The 19,967-nt window shown below is 34.9% G+C and overlaps 2 protein-coding genes across 5 annotated transcripts in view; one reads left to right on the top strand and one right to left on the bottom strand.

Annotated features, from left to right (window-relative positions):
• Nucleotides 1–5,171, top strand: part of LOC124357480 (zinc/cadmium resistance protein) — a 67,647-nt gene extending 62,476 nt beyond the window's left edge. For 2 of the 4 annotated variants that reach the window (XM_046809319.1, XM_046809316.1), the window contains exon 10: nucleotides 1,555–1,645. The gene's annotated coding sequence lies outside the window, so the exon portion shown is untranslated. Of the gene's footprint in view, nucleotides 1–1,554; nucleotides 1,646–4,933; nucleotides 5,013–5,067 lie in introns of those variants that run through there. The other 2 variants (XM_046809317.1, XM_046809318.1) reach the window with 2 other exon arrangements.
• Nucleotides 5,172–17,869: 12,698 nt separating this feature from the next.
• LOC124357479 (protein Mpv17-like) lies at nucleotides 17,870–19,729 on the bottom strand. The gene is made up of 3 exons (XM_046809314.1): nucleotides 19,595–19,729; nucleotides 18,109–18,338; nucleotides 17,870–17,965 (listed from the first exon to the last, which is right to left on the bottom strand). The coding sequence occupies exons 1-3, from the start codon at nucleotides 19,626–19,628 to the stop codon at nucleotides 17,894–17,896; spliced, it is 336 nt and encodes a 111-aa protein (XP_046665270.1). The 5' UTR covers nucleotides 19,629–19,729; the 3' UTR covers nucleotides 17,870–17,893.
• Nucleotides 19,730–19,967: the final 238 nt, after the last annotated feature.

The following is a 19,967-nucleotide window of genomic DNA, read 5'->3' as shown; positions in this document are numbered from 1 at the left end:
TTACTCATTTTGAAATCAAACAAATAATAAACTAAACTTTAACTTCCGTACTTTACACTGATTTAACCTAAAACTGTGAAGAACAGCTGATATACGTGATATACAGCTGTCTGCAACTAGCGTGAGCAGTCAGTCGAGACGAACTGCAATTGCTCAGTCACAGACTGACAAAATACGAAGTCAAACCATTACAAACTAATATATTTCGATGCAAAATATCTTTGTGCACAATTCTGTGAAATTTCAATGCATTTGGTGAAATAGGTGGCCAGTAAAGTAATAAAAAGTGCACGTCCGCACTATATACGGACGTCGGGAGTTGACGCCATTTTTACGACGTCCGTATAGTACGGACGTCGGGGTTAAAAGGGTTAAACTTAAGTGCTAGGCTCCCCACCAAGGTGATTCATGGTGAATGTCTGGGAGAGAGTTAAAAAAGATCAGAAAATATTTACCTATTCACAAGTAACATAAACAAGCAGATATGTTATTTTACAGTGTTTTGGTGTATATTAATAATAATCAGAAAAAACAACAAGAAAATCGTAGTTTTTAGACAATCACAAGTATTATTTTCAACCGGTTTTATTGTTAAAATAGTGGCAAAAACTGAAAATGTATTTTATTACTAAAAACATCTTCAATAGTTACATAATTAAAATTCTGTAATTCTCATATTATAAGTTTCAATGCATGCATTTTGTAACAAATTCTATTCAAAAACCACTATATCACTTTTGTAATAGTGTTTTTTTTTTTTTTATTAAGTCCGTATATATCAAATTATAAGTTACTATATTATTTTTCAGCAGCAACAGGAAAAACCTAATATTGATGGACTCGTAGTTATAAACATAACTATAAAAAACTTTTCTATAATTTAGACTGTATCTTATAAGTAAGTTAATAAAACTATTGTTCAAATAAAATCTGATATACCATAAAATCTACTTATGAATTTGAAGATAATATGTTTGAGGGCTAACATTTATTGATAAAATATTTTATACAACTCATGAAACAATACAAATTTTAAACTTGCATAGCTTGGAAATGTGAACATTTACCAGGTATTTCAAATGTATGGTGGTATTATAAATGTGACATATATCACATAAATCTATGAAGAAGAATTATTACTGAGTAAGGCCTACTAAAGTATAAGTTAAATGTTGAGTGACGATATTGGTCAGTTCTATCACAATGAAACATAATATGTATTTTAGCTAAGAACATTGTTTTTGTGTTTAATGTATAACTCTTTATTTATCTGTTTGTTTATTCACTAGAAGTTGCAAACATTTATAGTAAATTTTGTGGCTTATGCATTTTAGTTAAGGATATTTTGTGTGAGTTTTTAATGTACTTATTATTAATATACATGTGCTGTAGTTATGACGATGGACCAGTTTGTTGTTACTTTTGTGGGGGTGATCTCTTTCAGACACAACCAAAGTGTGACAGACACTTTTAGCTCTGTGCCTTGTAACTACATTGGCTGTAACATCACCTTTGGTTACTATTGCTTATGTAATATGAACCTTGTTGTTCCAGACGTGTGGCGGTGATCTCTCTCAGACACAACCAAAGTGTGACAGACACGTTTAGCTCTGTGCCTTGTAACTACATTGGCTGTAACATCACCTTTGGTTACTATTGCTTTTGTAATATGAACCTTGTTGTTCCAGACGTGTGGCGGTGATCTCTCTCAGTCTCAGACACAACCAAAGTGTGACAGACACGTTTTAGCTCTGTGCCTCACAACTACATTGGCTGTAACATCACCTTTGGTTACTATTGCTTATGTAATATGAACCTTGTTGTTCCAGACGTGTGGCGGGTGATCTCTCTCAGTCTCAGACACAACCAAAGTGTGACAGACACGTTTAGCTCTGTGCCTCACAACTACATGGCTGTAACATCACCTTTGGTTACTATTGCTTATGTAATATGAACCTTGTTGTTCCCAGACGTGTGGCTGTGATCTCTCTCAGTCTCAGACACAACCAAAGTGTGACAGGACACGTTTAGCTCTGTGCCTCACAACTACGAGGGTCGTCCACAAAGTAACCTCCGTTTTGAAATAAAAAATAAACCAGTTGAGATACAAAAAGTTTATTATATAAATGTTAAAACTACAGCTTTTCTCTACTTTTTCTACATATTCACCATACAAATTCAAGCACTTATCATATCTTTTAACACTTTTTGAAATTCCGTCTTTAAAAAAATCTGCGCCTGAGAACGTAGCCAACCTGTCACAGCGTTTTGAAGCTCTTCGTCACTCGCAAACCTCTGAGATGCAAGCCACCGCTTCATGTACGGGAAAAGATGGAAATCACTGGGAGCCAGGTCCGGGCTGTAGGGGGGGTGGGGTCAAAAACGTCCCATTTGAACTTTTCCAAAAAGTTCTGTTGTTCTTTGAGCTGTATGAGGGTGCGCGTTATCATGGACAAACACAACACCAGATGTCAGAAGACCATGACGCTTGTTTGGAATCGCTCGTCGTAGCCATTTTAAGTTTCACAGTAAAAGGTTTCAGGAAAATGATCCGAAAGTTCCGAGATTGTGAAGCGACGGTTCTTGCGAATTTTCTCATCCACTTTGTTCACCAAGTCATCACTGACGAGAGATGGCCTACCACTCCGGTCTTCATTGTGAACGTTCGTTCTTCCATTTTTAAAAATTACGAAACCCATTGACGGACTACAAATCAAATCAAATCAAATCAATCTTTTATTGCATTTTCTTTACAATTCAACATTGCATCGCAATCGTCAAGAAAACCCCTTATAATTATAGTTATAAGCAACCCCTTATACATTCACACACACAGTCAAACTTACATCTTCATACATTCTCTCAAACACATTCTCACTGACCTCAGATCCTATGCTCTCATAAATCCCAGCGGCTCATCATGAATTCATCGACAGAGTAAAACGCTCTAGACACCAGTAGGCGTCTTAGACGAGTTTTAAATTGAATTTTGATTGTTGGAATTCTTTATACCTTCAGGGAGCCTATTGATCAGTTTGACACCAACTTCATGAGGTAGATGTTGCGACAGCGCCAGTCTGTGATGCTGAGTTCGATAGTTGTCCCTGCCTCTTGTTTCATATTGGTGAACGTCCCTGCCACGAATCAGAGTACACCTTGATCTGCAGTACGTAATCACCTCAAAAATGTAGAGGCAGGGCAAAGTCATAAATCCAAGCTCCCTAAAAGATTCCCTACACGACTCTCTGAACTCAACTTTTGTATGATTCTGACAGCCTTTTTTTTGAAGTCTGAATACTCGTTCCAATCTATTTTTGGCACAGCCTCCCCAAAGTCTTACTCCATACGCAAAGTGTGGATGGATAAGGCCATAGTAGGCCATTTTTAAAACTTTGGGGGAACATAACTTTGCTAGGTTGCGCAAGGCATATATACCTGCGGAAACTCTAGCACATATGGTGGTCGATGTGGTCGTCCCAGGTCAGCCTCTGTCAAGGAACATTCCCAGAAACTTTGTAGAGTATGTTTCCTCTAAAAGGACATTATCTACAAATACAGCTGGCCCATCCGAACGTGTATTCTGCCGAATGCAGAAATGTACAAAATTTGATTTGGTTTGATTTGTTTTCAAGTTCATTTCAGAAAAGAATTGAATACATGAATTCACTTCAACAAACGTTGTGATTTCCAGTTCTTGCAGTGTTTTGCTTTTAAAACAGAGAGTCGTGTCATCAGCATATTGAACTAGTTTCCCATGTTGGATCACCGAGTTCAATCTACTGACATAAATCAGGAATAAAAGAGGCCCAAGGATAGATCCCTGAGGGACACCATGAGGCATTTTGATTTTGTTAGATGTGACGTTCGAAAATCTCACGCTCTGATCCCGCTCCTTTAGGTAAGAAGCAAGCCACAGCTGCGGGAGTCCCGAACGCCACATTTCTCCAACTGGTGCAGCAGTGTCTCATGATGCACACAGTCAAATGCCTTGGACAGGTCAAGAAATATGCTAAGCACATGTTCTCGCCGTTCCAATCCATCGACAACATTTTCCAAAAGGTTGTTCACAGCGTCAATTGTGGATTTGTTTTTTCTGAATCCAAAATTGCTCTGGATTCAGAATCCGCTTGTTTTCTAGAAAGCTTTCAAGTCTTTCATAGAAAATTTTTTCAAAAAATTTTGCTGAAACACCGGAAGAATTGATATGGGCCGATAATTGCTTGGAATGTAAGGATCGTCCTTCTTGAAAATTGGAATGACTTTGGCTGTCTTCAAAAGAGAAGGAAAAGTTCCAGATTCGAATGAGGAATTTATCAGTTTTGTGAGTGGTCCTAATAAGTGCCTGAGGCACCGTTTAAGTAACCAAACTGACATCCCATTTGCGTCACCTGTTTTCTTCGAATTCAGTCCCTGTTCGAATTCAGTACACCTTCACTCATAATGTTTGGGCCATACACCGCACTCAATTCACGATGAATTTTTAGCTGCTGCGTAACTTTTCGACCACAGAAATCTTATTACACCACGAACTTCACATTTGGCGGGATTTTCTATCACGGCGCTCATGTTTTTGCGTTGTAACAAAAGAAACGCGCGATCGCACGATGCTCTCCCTTGCACAGCTAGAAGCTTACTGAACGGCTGCGCACACCGATGTGAGAATGGCGGCGCTACCCCCACTACTTATCGCGCCACGCCCAAACGGCGGTTACTTTATGGACGACCCTCGTACATTGGCTGTAACATCACCTTTGGTTACTATTGCTTATGTAATATGAACCTTGTTGTTCCAGACATGTGGCGGTGATCTCTCTCAGTCTCAGACACAACCAAAGTGTGACAGACACGTTTAGCTCTGTGCCTCACAACTACATTGGCTGTAACTTCACCTTTGGTTACTATTGCTTATGTAATATGAACCTTGTTGTTCCAGACGTGTGGCGGTGATCCCTCTCAGACACAACCAAAGTGTGACAGGCACGTTTAGCTCTGTGCCTCACAACTACATTGGCTGTAACATCACCTTTGGTTACTATTGCTTATGTAATATGAACCTTGTTGTTCCAGACGTGTGGCGGTGATCTCTCTCAGACACAACCAAAGTGTGACAGACACGTTTAGCTCTGTGCCTCACAACTACACACTGGCTGTGACATTACCTTTAGTTACTATTGCTTATGTAATATGAACCTTGTTGTTCCAGACGTGTGGCGGTGATCTCTCTCAGACACAACCAAAGTGTGACAGACACGTTTAGCTCTGTGCCTCACAACTACACACTGGCTGTGACATTACCTTTAGTTACTATTGCTTGGCTAGTTTTGTGTGCGAATCAGTTTTCAGTGGAATTTTTATGTTCATCACTTGGGGTAGTTGAATTTAGCCAATCACAATTTTCTCGCACTGAGAAAAAGCTTATTTGTTATCCGTATATTTCTGTTTAATGACTTCAATGGTTTCTTATGGACGTTTTGCCTTTTCCTTTTGCTTTCCTTTACAAGAATATAATAGTACTCAGAATGTTGTAGTTTACTGTTAATTAGTTTGGCTGCATGGTAAAAAAAGAAAATCATAATTAATTATTTCATATTTGAAACTATTTTTGTAAACAAAATAGGGCACAAATCTATAAAAAGTTGTTACTATAAAATTATGAACTTACTATTTTGATTAAATTTTTAAGTTGATCATTTTAATTAATGATTTATTTTAATCTTAGGACCATCATGATACATCAATTGAAATTAAAAGAATAGTTGCAACCAAATTTGCAGAAATATTTGTTTTTTTTTAACTTAGTTTTACTTAAAATAACAACCTGAGATTTACTTTAATTATCATAGCTGAATGTAGCTGGACATACTCTTCAGTTATGTATGATATGACCGTAGTCAATGTGTTAATGTCATAAAGAAAAGGCTTTGATCTTTCACTTTCACCTGAGAAGGATGACTTAAGCTACATAATCATATTACAGGTAAAAAGTGTGCCTAAGTACATTTTGTAGTGTTATAGTTTTCCAAATATGTGTAAAAAAATTCCTTAAACATATTACATAATAAAAATGTTGCGTTTTAAGTATAATAAATGACAGTTCGGCACAGTAAAAAATACAGGGAAATCAATGTTACCTTTTTTTATAAACTTGATTGTGCCCATTTCAGTAATTAATTCTATCTGATATCAAATTAAATGTTGGAATGATTAGTTTTGAACACAAAGAAATTCAGGGTTTGGTAATAAACAGGTATATCATTATTATAATTTTTCATTTCATGTTTGTTTATTTTTTAAGTTTAGTCATTTAATGCTAATTAAAATAAATCGCACATGAAAGTAGCTGCTCTATGTTAAGTTCTAGGTCTGATTTACTAAAGCCGTAACTTATTAGTTTAATTATTTATCTTCCTATTTACAGAGCGAAATAGTAATATATTTTGTTATAGTGTATGATTTTACAATTATTATTTAGTACAACTTTTATAAATTATAGCACGAATTTATGTATATAGTTTAAATGTGAAAAGTTTATAATAGACTAAAAATGCTAGTGGCATTTTATCTGACTATTAGCTAGCTTCATACGATTATATACTGTACAAGCTGTACATAGATTTATGTAAATGTTGACTGCCTCGTAGAGGTTTGATTATGGACATTTAAAAACTATGTTATTGAATTGAATTGAATTCAAGTTATCAGTGCATGGGGATTTAGTATTGTACTTATGAAGTCTAGTTTTAGTTTTTTCTTTATCACCGGATAGCAATTATAATTTCTTAAAAAAAACAAAATGCAGAGTTTAATTCTAATTTATTTCCATTCTTGTAGAATCATCCTACCCTCATTCTCTAGTCATCTGCATTTGGATTTCATCAATAGCAATTGTTTAAACACTATGCTTTTCTTTCATTGTATTGTGGATTTCCTACAATTTGTTGGCTTTGTTTCATTGATAACTGTATGATTTGTGATCCATTTTCATGTAAATAAATTAGTACAAAGAATGATTATACCTGTGTGCAACATTATTTTATTCCTCATAAAGCGCAGTAAGGTCCAGCCATGCTTTTACAGTTTTATCTGTTACTAATTATGCTAGGAAATAAATCTTAAGAGAATTTTTTGAAACCGTGATTGTCAGTAAAAAAAATTAGATGACCTTAAAATGTTAAATGTTATACTGTGATTTTTAAGCATATGCTTATAAGAAATTTGAACTAGGTTTAGAAAATTCGATTAAATTGGTAAAAAAGACTCACCTAACATAATTTTGACAGATAAAAGTGAAAAATGGACATAAGATAAATTATATTCACCAATTTTTATGATGTCTCAAAATAGAGGAGAGATGGGATACTAGACAGGTACTAGACAGGTTTATTGGGGTACATAAACACAGCTGAACACAGCATATTAAATATTTCACTCTAAAATTGACAGTGAAGTGATTCCTAGAAATTAGAAATAGAATTGGACATTGAGGAGAATGTAAACTATGGCGGAATAATGACTATTATTGGTATAAATATACAAAAAGATCTTGAAAGCTTCATTCAGGACTAATTGTTGTTAAAAATGTAAAAAAATGGGATTACCATAATGAATGTTTGCCTTATATAACTTTTACTCTGATGCCGTAAAAGGTTTAAAAAATAGGAAAAATAATATTTATTGTTGTATATAAATGTATGTTACGTATAATTTCCAGTAGTTTGTTTTTAAACAGAATTTAAGTAATCTACCTCCTAATCTGTTGTACATCCCCTTATTAACTTCTTAAATCCCAACCTATGCAAGACTGCTCTGAGTATATTTTTCAATCCCTCTATATAACTCTTTATTTTATTTGAGCTTTTAAACTAACCTCTCCTTCATTTTGATGTGTTAAATTTATTTAGTTGACATATAATGTACAGAGAATTTCATAAAAGGTTGGGACAAAATATTTAATATGAACATACGAGGTCTGTCCAAAAAGTATTCGACCAATAGGCGGCCGCAGCGTAACCGACCGGCTCGAACCGGTTATTGGAGGGGAGGAGCGAGCCTACTCCTTCCCATTTTAGGCATTGAATACGATCCGGTCACTCAGTGAGTCACAGCACTCTGTTCCGTACAGTACTGCTGTGTGTGTGCGTCGCATTTCAATATGACTGGACGTGTTGAGCAGCGCATTTGCATTAAATTTTGCCAAAAACTTGGCCATTCAGCATCAGAGACGATTACTATGATATGGAAAGTTTATGGTGACGTGTCTATGGGCGATACACAAATAAAAACAGTGGTTTAGGCGGTTTAAAAATGGCCGCATATCAGTGGAGAGTGATGACCGATCTGGCAGGCCAGAAACGCTGAAAATGTTGAACTTGTTCATGCAGCAATTAATGAAAACCGTCGATTGACTGTCCAAGAGCTGGAAGAAGATTTAGGAATACCAAAATCGTCAGTTTGTAACATTTTACACAAAGATTTAAAAATGAACCGTGTTTCGGCAAAATTTGTTCCTTGGCTGCTGACAGAAGACCAAAAGAACTGTCGACTTGAAATCGCACAGGACAATCTGGATTTGATAAAAAGTGACGCAGGGCTTCTTAAAAAAGTTATTACTGGTGATGAGTCATGGGTTTATGGCTACGACCCTGAAACAAAGGCTCAATCTTCACAGTGGAAAACTTGTGAAGAGCAACCTCCGAAAAAAGCAAGACAAAGTCGAAGCAATGTCAAGACAATGCTGACAGTTTTTTTTTACCAGGACGGCGTTGTTCATCACGAATATGCTCCAAGAGACCAGACAGTGAATAAGGAGTATTATCTTGAGGTCCTAAGGCGGCTACTAGATGCAGTGCGAAGGAAACGACCTGAACTGTGGACAAGCCGTGACTGGATCCTACACCACGACAATAGACAATAGACAAATTCTTTGAGAATTGTAACTCGTCAAAATTTGTTACAGATCATATAAATACAATTGCGTAGTTTACAAACAATGAATTTACAGGTAAATGTCCAGTTTGGTTGTTAGTTTTGCTCTCTGTTCAGGTATTCTTCTAACAAGTAGAATGGATTTTGCAGCAGCCACAACTTCACCTCCTTCTTGAATTTTGCCGCACCATGTCCCTTCAGGTCTTCTGGCAGGTGGTTCCACAGTTTTAAACCCATGTAAGAGGGCTTCTCCTCAAATAGAGAAAGTCGATGCCCAGGAAGGTGAAAATCTGTCGCTCGTCTTGTGTTGTAATGATGTGTGTTACATGCTCTGGGAAAACCTCTCTCGTGCACACAGGTTACTGCCTCCAGCACGTACAAGGATACAACCGTCAGAATTGAGAGGTTGATAAAATCTAGTCGACAACTCTCTCTTGGCTGTAAGTCAGCAAGTGTTCTCACTGCTTTTTTCTGTGTTACCAGCACACGTTGGAGATTTCCTGCAGATGAATTACCCCAGACCAGGAACCATAGCGAAGGTTCGATTCAAATAAAGCAAAGTAGGCTGTTTTTGCAGAGGGTACATCACTTATTGATTTTATTCTTTTAACAACATACAGTCCAGTACCTAATTTCCTGCACAGGTTGTCAATGTGCGTTGTCCATTTGAGATCTTCATCTATTGTCACTCCCAAGTACTTTGCCTCTGATGCTGCTTGGACGTTAGGCAGGTGCACAGTTTGTTCCTTTTTTGGGCTCAATATGAGTTGCTGGGTTTTAGCTTCATTAACTACCAGGTTATTAATTTGGCAGTACTGTACCGCCATGTTCATTGCAGTGAATGACTATCTCCAGGTTTTCTGGGGTTCTATGGGCTAAAAGTAGAACGGTATCATCTGCATACATTAGAGTTGTAGCAAATTCATCTAAGTACTTAGGTAAATTGTTCGTAAATAGAGTAAAGAGTACAGGACCCAGGACTGACCCTTGGGGGACGCCCCTTAGAACTGGAAGTGGACTGGATCTGATGTGTGCAATTTTATTGTTTTGAGTATGCCGGATTTCAACTACCTGTTCTCTATTGGTTAGGTAACTCCTGAACCACTCAGCTTCAGTGCCCCGTACTCCCATGGTATTTAGTTTGGTCAGCAGTTGTTCATGGTCAAGGGTGTCAAAGGCTTTGCTTAAATCTAAGAATATTGCTGTTGTTGTATTTTTAGCTTCTATTTGATCTATTACGTATTCAATAAAACTAATTAAAGCTGTCGATGTAGATTTATTTTTAGTGAAACCGTGCTGTTGATCAGTTAGCAGATTATTGTATGTCATGTAGTTTAGGAGACGATTAAGCACAATCTTTTCAATAACTTTAGAGAATGTTGAAATTTGCGAGATTGGGCGATAGTTTGATGCTTCAGACTGATCACCTTGTTTAAAAATGGGGATTACTTTAGATAGTTTTTAGTTGATGTGGAAATCTACCAGATTGGAAGGACATGTTTATTAGAGTGGTTAAAGGGTAAGCTATTTCATGTTTACAAGCCTTCAACAACTTTGGTGAGATTTCGTCAATTCCTGCAGAGACTTTAGCTGGGAGTGAGTTGATCGTTTTGATGACTTCTTCAATTGTTGTGTCATAGAGATAAAAAGAGCGAGTGTCAAGCTGCTGAATAGGACTTGGAGTTCTGTTCTTTAGAGGGTTGTTGTTTAAAATAGTAGAGTCAGCCATGGTCGTAAAAACAGTGTTGAAATGTTCCACAATTTGCTGAGGATCGTTGATAGTTTTATTGTCAATTTTAAGTTCTTTCAGTCCTACAGACGATTTCTTGGTTCTTCTTTCATTATTTATAATATTCCAAAGGGCTTTAGTTTTATTTTCTGAACGTGCTATTCGGTCGACCGTTGACTGACGTCTGAGTTCTTTTATCTTCAAGTCATAATTCTTTTTCTTAGTAGCAACTTCCTGCTTGTGTTCTAATGAGCCCATAAGAAGATAACGCTCATTGGCGCCTAAGAATTCTTGCCTCAAAGTGTGCAGTTCAGGGTCCCATAGTTTTTCTTTGCCTTTGCATTGCTTATATTTTTTATAAGGACATGTTTGGTTCAGTGCTGATGTAATGATGTTAGAGAAATTTTTATAAGCAATTTCAGTGTCATTACAGTTGATGACTCTTTCCCAGGTTTCATTAGACAATGCCAGTTTTAAATTGTGGATATTGTCATCATTAAAATTTCTCTTTTGTCCTTTAACATTACCAGTATCTTCTGTAAAAACATTGAGCGTGCAAATTTGGGCTGTGTGGTCAGAAATCCCTGAATTTAAGATCTCAATTGACACGTCATCCCCTTTTTGATTAGTACATACACAGTCAATTGATGTTTGTGACTGTGGTGTTATTCTAGTTGGAGGAAGAGGGATTCTTGTCATGTTGTAGCTAAAAAGTGTCTCATCAAATAGCACTTGGTCATGTTCGAGTTTAAGGCAGTCGATGTTAATGTCACCTATTAAAACAATTGGGCTCTTCCAGGTTGGCACCGTGTCTAACACTGAAGCAATCACACCCATGCTCTCAGTTAGTGAGCTCTGAGGAGGACGGTAGATGCCCATTATATAGACACATTGGTTTAAAGTTTTCACTCGCACCATGGCTATCTCGCACACAAGTTCAATACTGAAATTCTGCACTTGTACCATTTCCACCTGATCGCTTAGAGATGCTTTACAATAAATTGCAACACCTCCCTTCAAATGATTTTGTCGACTATATTCTGCTATCAAACAGAAATCTTCAAGTCGAGTGTTACTGATGTGATCTTGAGTCAGTCCATGTTCTTTTAGTACAATTAAGTGTGGCTTCACTATTTGGAGAAAATGGTTTAAACGGTCAATTTTATTACTAATTCTATCTACATTCTGATGAAGGACTGTTAAATTATGTATACGGTCTTTTTGAGAAGGGATTTCAATCAAAGGACTGGTTATGATTTTAATTTGCTGTTTGTCATGTTGCTGTGGCATAAAAAATTGTGTGGTTGGTGGACTTCAGCCTGCACAGAAGATCGAGGATGAAAGATAGGCAGTGAGTTATTTTTCTCGTCTGTCAAGCAGTTGTAATGCTTGATCATGTGGTCCTTGAAAAACACGATGTTTTTGGCAAAAAACTCCTCACATGTCTCATCCTTGGCTCGTGGCTTTGAGTTAAGAGGCGGGCTTTTAGTCAGTTTGAAGACAGTATCCGAGCAAACCACTGACATATTTTCTATTTGCTCTGTTAGCTTGGAATTAGATATCTGTGTTGCAGGAGCTACAACTTGATTTTGATTACTTGACCTATTTTTAGCATTTGGGGGTGGGGGGGGGGGGGGGTGGGGGGGGGGGGGGGTGGGGGGGGGGGGGGGTGGGGGGGGGGGGGGGTGGGGGGGGGGGGGGGTGGGGGGGGGGGGGACAAATGATTTGTTTGTCCTGTGGGGGCACAAAAATTCTTGACCAATTGTTGTTTACAATATTATGTATGTAGAGGACGATGCTAGTATTTAAATGAACTAGAGAATAAGTTCTCGAGAAAATGAAGATTGTGATCATAATGAATCTATGTGATGGATATAGATTAAACTGTTTAGTTCTGTTTAAGAAAATAAACATGTCCTCAAATATTTGTTAGTGGAAAACAGGCTCTGCTACATTTACTACCTCAAATGTACAATAACATGTGTTATCATTGCTATAAAAGTATTTAATATTTACTACAGTCATGAGGCATATTTTATTTGATTGGATATCACGAGCTTTAGATAGTACAGTCTGTATTATTTACAGCGCTTCTAAATATTTCAGTGGATGAAAGTGAATAAATTAGTTTTACTATTTATTTTTTTTAAGCATAATCTGTGATTTCTAGGATGTTTGTTTACCGATTTTTAGTCAGTTTCATTTGTTTCTTCAATTGCTATCTACTTACACATATAATTTTAAACACATTTTTCTTTCCATAAAAAAAATCTTTCCTGCTTTTGTAAGATTAATTAACTATTTATTTTCTGTCAATTAATGTGGTTTATATCATCAAAATTTCTTTATCACGTTTTTTTTAGAGTTTTGTTTTACATTCTTGGCTATTTATTGAAAACAAGTGCCTTACTTCATCTGTAAATTTGTGTTGATTTATTTATTGTAATTTTGTCTGATATGTTTAGTATTACGTAGTATAGTTTTTAATTCATTAACTTATATGAATATTAGATCTGAGCATTGTTGCTTATTATCATTGTTCCTCTCTTTTTATATTAAAAAGTTTGTCTTTCATTGAAGATTTATTAACAAGCCTGTGTTTGATCCTGAGTTTGTTAGCCTGTAAAACAAAATGTAATAACATTCAGTGACATATCTACAGGAATATATCCAAATATAACATCCCTCTCCCCAAGTTTTGGGATGGATTTACAATTCATATACCTTTTTTCAAAAAAGCCATTATATTATTTTTAACCCTATCAGTATTTACTACCCTTCTCCAAATAATTCCTGGGTATGTCACCAAAACAACATATTAAGATAGTGAAAAGAATTTTGTTTGGATTACTACAAATATCCTTTACAGATAAACTTCTGCTGAAGATAGGAATATGGATAATTTGTATCATTCCATGAAGAATTGTAGGCTTTAATGTAGTAAAGTTTTATGTCAAAAATAAACCATTTTTTCACACAGAGATAATTTAGTCTTGGGCATTTATAAATTAAAAATAGATCTACATTAATGGGAAGCTTGAACATAACAGAACACTAAAAATAGAGAAATCTACTAACATAAGAGTACTTACAAAACTCAGAATTCCGAACATTACAACAGGAGTGAAGTGGGTATCACTTTAGTGTGCTGAAATAACTCAAGATGCTCATAAAATGTTATAATAAATTAATTGTCTACATATAATGTGTTTAATAACTACTTAAGTGACTAAATATTATAATTAATTGTTTTTGTGTGTGACGAATGTGATGCTAGCAATTTACACAGAAGTTGCTAGGTTGCAAAATAGTTGCTAATTTTTCGGACGCTGTCAGTGAAGGTTTTCAAAATCCAACAAAACAGATGTTTGGCAGTAAGTGTTATGGAATGTCTTAACACAGCCATGCTGACAACATTAAAGAATGTGATCCTAGAGCAATACTGTGTTTTATATAAAAGAATAAAGCATAATGTATAGGCTATTCAAGGAGTATTGAATTATATGCATGGAAGTTACCAAACGCCAGAACTGCAGTAACAGTTTAAATCTATTATGACTCATAACATCAAGAGCTACTTGAGTTTTGAATGGTATCTCCAGTAATATTTTATTAAAAGTTATTCCATATTTACCATCTACAAAATTTCATTTTCCATTTAATTTTTATCTGTAAGTGACCAATTTTGCAATTTTCTACTACAACTGTAGTAATTAATTGGTCCTATATCATTCATCAAATTAAATCTCAAAAGCTGGTTTTTAAAATCCTTTTGTAAGCCCATGAATAGATCCTAAGACAGATCATGTTAGTTCCTTTTTTACTGGATTCGGTATTGACTTTGTGAGTTGCAATAGCGAAAACTAAAAAATTGTTTCATTGACATTCTGTATTGTAATCAGTCATTTAATCAGCAGAAAGGTTATTTACATCTAGTTAGACTAGACTAGATTTTTCAGACCAGAAAGACTATTAGCGATCATCACCACTTCATTTGCTGTATTGAAGGTACCAACCAAAGGCAATTTGCCTAGCCTCTATGAGTAGATCTTGTGAAAGGAACTTCTAAATTCATCTCCAAAACCATATTTAAATTTCAGAGTATAGAAATGATCAGAAAAGCCACATGATTTGTCTTTAATTCACTTGCTGAAGGTTTATAAATAACAACCATCAGGCACATTGTCATTTTCTCTAGACAGAATATGTAACTGTAAATCTCTTATGAAATTACTTAGCATGTTGTCCCTTAGTTCGATGTGTAGAGTTTGCATTGTTTTGAAGATGGACAGACATCTAAAATTCAACGTGCTTACTACTGGTCACATGTCAGATTTGTATCAAGCCCAAACAACCATCAGTTTAATGAAAACTATAAAGGGCAAGTCTGGCTGAGAGCCACACAAATTTGCCTGTGTTTGGGTTATCAAAATATTCTGAGAGAATTAATTATTTTCTGGATGTCTTAAGGTAAGGTGGCATGACTCCAATAATTACCTGATTTCGAAACCTTGTTAATTTTTTCTTCTAGTGTGTATATTTCTAAAAGATACAAAGTGTTAAAGCATAAGCTTCTAGCACCTTGCAAAGCAATTTTGATTTAGCAATCTAAATGAATGTGTGGCAACGTTTTAGCAGAATAAATGAGAATCTATGGAAAACTTTTGAGGAAAAAGCTTTTCCTAAGTGTGTCAGTGAACGGGTGCTATTTATTGTGAGTTTTCCAGAATAAAGATATTGTAAAAATCAGTTAGTTAATGAAAAGGGAAATGTTAGTAACATTGCATAGTTGTAACAAAGTGTGTTTTATATCAATTCTTAAAAGTGGCCCACAAGAGCTATTCCGACTGGTTGGGTTGGTCGTGGTAGTGAGGATGTCGTCAGCCTCTAAGTAGTGGGTGAATTTTAAGCAGTTTTACCCTAACTCTGAGCAGCTGGAGTGTCAGATGCTAATCTTCCCAACAAAACCCTATGGAAAAATACAGTATGATTGCTATTCGATTGAACTTCTCATGTACATAAGCAGTTGTACATTGTTTCTTGAATCAGTACTGGAGATGAAACATAGTGTTTTTTTTAGAATGAAACGAAACATCGCAAAGATGTTGAGTGACATACCTTTATATTCCAAAACTCCCAAATGTGAGCTAAGCATTGTGCAATATGGAAAATGAAAACAATTGATTTCCTTTTTACGTAGATTTTCCATACAAGATACAAGCCTATTGCAATTTTCTTCATGGAAACTCTAACGTGAACATTTCTGCATAAACTTTCCTAAACATGGCCGCAAGACCCAAACCCAACCTCAAGTTGTCCTAAATGCGCCACATACAAACGTTGAAGTAGACTGTTTTCATTTATTCGACCTTTAATATTTAAGCATTTTTAGTTAACAAGATGGCATGTTAAATAATAAAACAACTTTGAACTAACAAAATTAATATAAATAAACAGATAATTTAGGAAATCATATGGTTAAAAGCTAAGATAAATAAAACTTCATGAACAGATAAAGATTACAATAAAAAAGGAGTTCAAGTACTTAAGAGTAAATATATAAACAAAAAAGTGAATTACATAAAAGGAATACAATTTAATCTTTTGTTCAGACCAGAGGATACTTTAGATTTGAATAACTGATGTGTCTATTCTAAATAAAATTTCTGTTTGTATATTCAGGTACTTTGCAAAAACTATTCAGTAAAACATTGTTCAAAATGTTGTTGATGGTCTAATAGCTTAATGGGAAAATTATATTTTTCATCTCGGTGTTTTTGAAGGAACAATGATGATTATTCACTCTTATGAGCAATGGGTTTGTTGTCAATGAAAAATAATCCATTGCACAATCGTTATATGGGGGGGGTGGGGGGGGGGGGGGGTGGGGGGGGGGGGGGGTGGGGGGGGGGGGGGGTGGGGGGGGGGGGGGGTGGGGGGGGGGGGGGGTGGGGGGGGGGAAACCTAAGAATGAAATTTTACTAGAAGACGTGTTCTAACTATTCTTTGAGACTACACATCAAGTGTGTATTTTTAACATTTTTATTTTGTAAAAAATTGTAAAGTCTGAGAAAAAAGTAAAATATTACATGTCTGAGCATAACATAACTGTAAAAGCCTACTTTATAACATTTTATTATATATCTTTGTTAAACAATATAAGTATACAGTTAAATTTCCCAAATGTATGTATCTTTTTATTAGAAAGATTCATTAAAAATAAATTTTAAATTATTTTTCATTTCTTCTTTAAACATTTTAAATTACTATGCAAATAACACAGAGGATATTCAAAAATAATTCCGATCTGGGGAGGCAAACAACAAATATGGTCACCCGAGCTGCTGCCAATGAAAGTAGTGCGGCCATCTGTACTGGCCATACAAGTTGGCGAGGACAAACTACGACAAAACTAGTACGTGAGCTGTCTAACAACCTTGGTGTGGCCAAGGCATTCTGGCCTTTCGAATGCAAAGGGAAAAGAAATTTATTGAAATAAAAGAAACATAAAGAGGAAAAGTCAGCTGACAGTTGCATCTCTGAGGGTGAGGGTGAGGGGGGTTTTAACATAGAGTGTAAGTTTAAAAACTGTGTTATAAATTGAAACTCGTCTCAAATCCATAATTTGTTGACGACCTACATTAAAAACTATGGTTTTAGTGTCTCAATGGTTTAAAAAAATTATTATCTGTTGAAATTAACTGTTTATAATTTATATTCATTAGAGATTTTCTCATCAAATGCTTAGTATTGAACATAAATTATAAATCATTGGCATTAAGACATTAAAATCCAAATATTTATACTGAAAAATTTATGTATTTAAGACAAGTTCCTGTTTATAATGCAACTTTAAACTCAATCCCCCATGTTAAAAGGGGTGCCTTAGATGCATGACCCAGCATCTAACTAGCAAGCCCTCTTAAAAATTGTACATTATTTAATACATTAACTTTATATACAATGTGTTATATTCTATAAAATACAAAACATTACAAATAAATAAACTATCTTTTCTTAAAGTTGTATAGCTAAAAAGCAGATATAATATTTAGCCAGTTACAAATCTGGTATTTCCTCAGTCTTTTAAATACTGCTCACAAATAGTGACTAGAACATCCATTAAACAAAATTATTTAATTGGATTTCTTATCAAAATTAATTTCCTTTTGTGTTTGTAAATTTGTTTGAATTGATCTTCCAAGATAAATAATAATGTGTTCCACCACAATACTGATATCATCTGCACGAACAAGACACGGAAGTGAAGAGGGACAAAGTAGAGTTGACGACCTGAACAAATGGCCACACCTGCAGAAAAGCAAAAAGATTTCAGTAAAATAAAAATTATACAATAACTTTTTCATACTCATTAAAAATACCATGCATTTAAAAAGTTAAACACATCAATATTAATTTTTGTTTGTTGAAACCTATTGAACAATGATAATTACCTTGTAGTTTGAAAGGAGAATTTCTGGATAGTTATTTTTCAAATCTTCCTTTGTTTCCTGCACGGATTTGCCCTTCAGCGTGTCAATAGTACACATCAAGCATCCTACAACGAGGAAAAATGGTGCAAATAACAGTTGATCACAGGCAATCTTCTTAAACAGAATTTTTACTCCTCCTGAGCCAAATTGATATTCACAAGGACACGATACCAAATTCCTACTGTTGGCCCCTGGAAATCCCTACCATTATTTAAATAAATTCTTAAATAATCTTAAATTTTTTCTATTAGCTAATACAAAAATGATAAATCAGTACAGTCAAGGCAATGGTATAGCTATAATTTTTCTGGGATCTTGTTTATTTTATGTGGAGTATTGGAGAATCTGGAGAATACAGAAACACTAAACTCAGTAGGAAGATAATCCAGAGATTCTTATAAAATTATTTTTCCTTATTTTATAATGGGGAAACCGTGACAAACATACGAGTACATAAAACATTTTAGGGATAGTAATTTACTATATTCCATCCCTAGATTCAGATCTATTTCAAGTGTAACTGAAATTTCAAATGTTAACTCTACTAGGAATTTCATAATCTCTTCTGGCGAAGTTGGAAAAAAAGTATTACTTAATGCATAAATGCCATCTCAAATTATTGAAGGTAAGTATGCATTACAACACTGATGGTATTCTCATTGGTATGACTTCTTTTAGATTAAAATTATAAGCCATAAGTCATCTTTATTGCACATACATGCTTATAGAACATGTGCATTGACAATAAATATATTGCTAAGATAGAAATATACATTAAGGTTATAGCAAAGAAACTGAACTAGATAATAACATCAAGATTTAGCTTTGGTCTTGATATGTAATTTTAAATTATAACTATTTTGTTCAAGTTATGATTCAGTTTTGTTTCAGTTAAGTACATATAAAGTGTATTTGTTACAGAACATTTTAATTATCCCTGTACAAGCTTCCCCTGGTGGTTTGGTAGGAGAGTGGTTTTAATTGTAAACTGTATCCACTCTGACCTGATCTTTGCCCTCTTTTTAATAGTTCAGAAGTACTACTATATTTAACAATTTTGGGACCCAGTATTTAAAAAAATGTCCCTTGCTAGTAGTTTTTTCCTCTACCCAAGATTACTGTTTTTTTTCAGACAAAATAAATCACAAAAAACGTTGATGAATTGACTTTTTTAACTTTTCTGGTTTTCAAACAAACAATATCATCTTGAAAGTGAGAACTTGAAATAATCTCCTTTGGCAACTTACAAGTGTACATTAGATGGATGATTTAAATAAAGACTAATTTTCTTATTTTAACGAATGTTATTCTTTATATGTTATAAAATTGGTGATGCTCGTATATTAAGTGATATGAGCTGGATCATTTAAAGAGACATTATAATAAGAGAAATTGTAATGTAGTAATGTTAATAAATTTATTGCATATTATTACTAATCATACTTACGATGAATAAACCAATGCTTGCGTAACGAGCACATCTATTCCATTCTATCCCTTTAAATTTCCTCTTTTCAATCAAAGTTTGTGCTATTATATCAGCAGATCCCATAATAATACCTAAAAATAAAAAGTTACAATTTATGATATTTTTATGAAGTTTTGTATGACAATCTAATCTGAGGTATTTACTGAACCATAAGTAGTGAAATCTCAACTCTTCTACTTCTATATTAAAATGTAAAATGGTAAACATCAGTCTATTGTGAGTGACCAGAAGTCTGTACATCCTAGTAATGCAGAAATGAGTTCAAATGATAATTGTAACACATTATTGAATGCTGCCGCTGTATCCATTCTTGGATGAAAGGACAGGAAGA

Source organism: Homalodisca vitripennis, chromosome 3, assembly GCF_021130785.1.
Source record: "Homalodisca vitripennis isolate AUS2020 chromosome 3, UT_GWSS_2.1, whole genome shotgun sequence".
In the NCBI taxonomy this organism is placed as follows: domain Eukaryota; kingdom Metazoa; phylum Arthropoda; class Insecta; order Hemiptera; family Cicadellidae; genus Homalodisca; species Homalodisca vitripennis.
The sequence above is the reverse complement of the archived record's forward strand: the minus strand, read 5'-3'. Positions and strand labels throughout refer to the sequence as shown.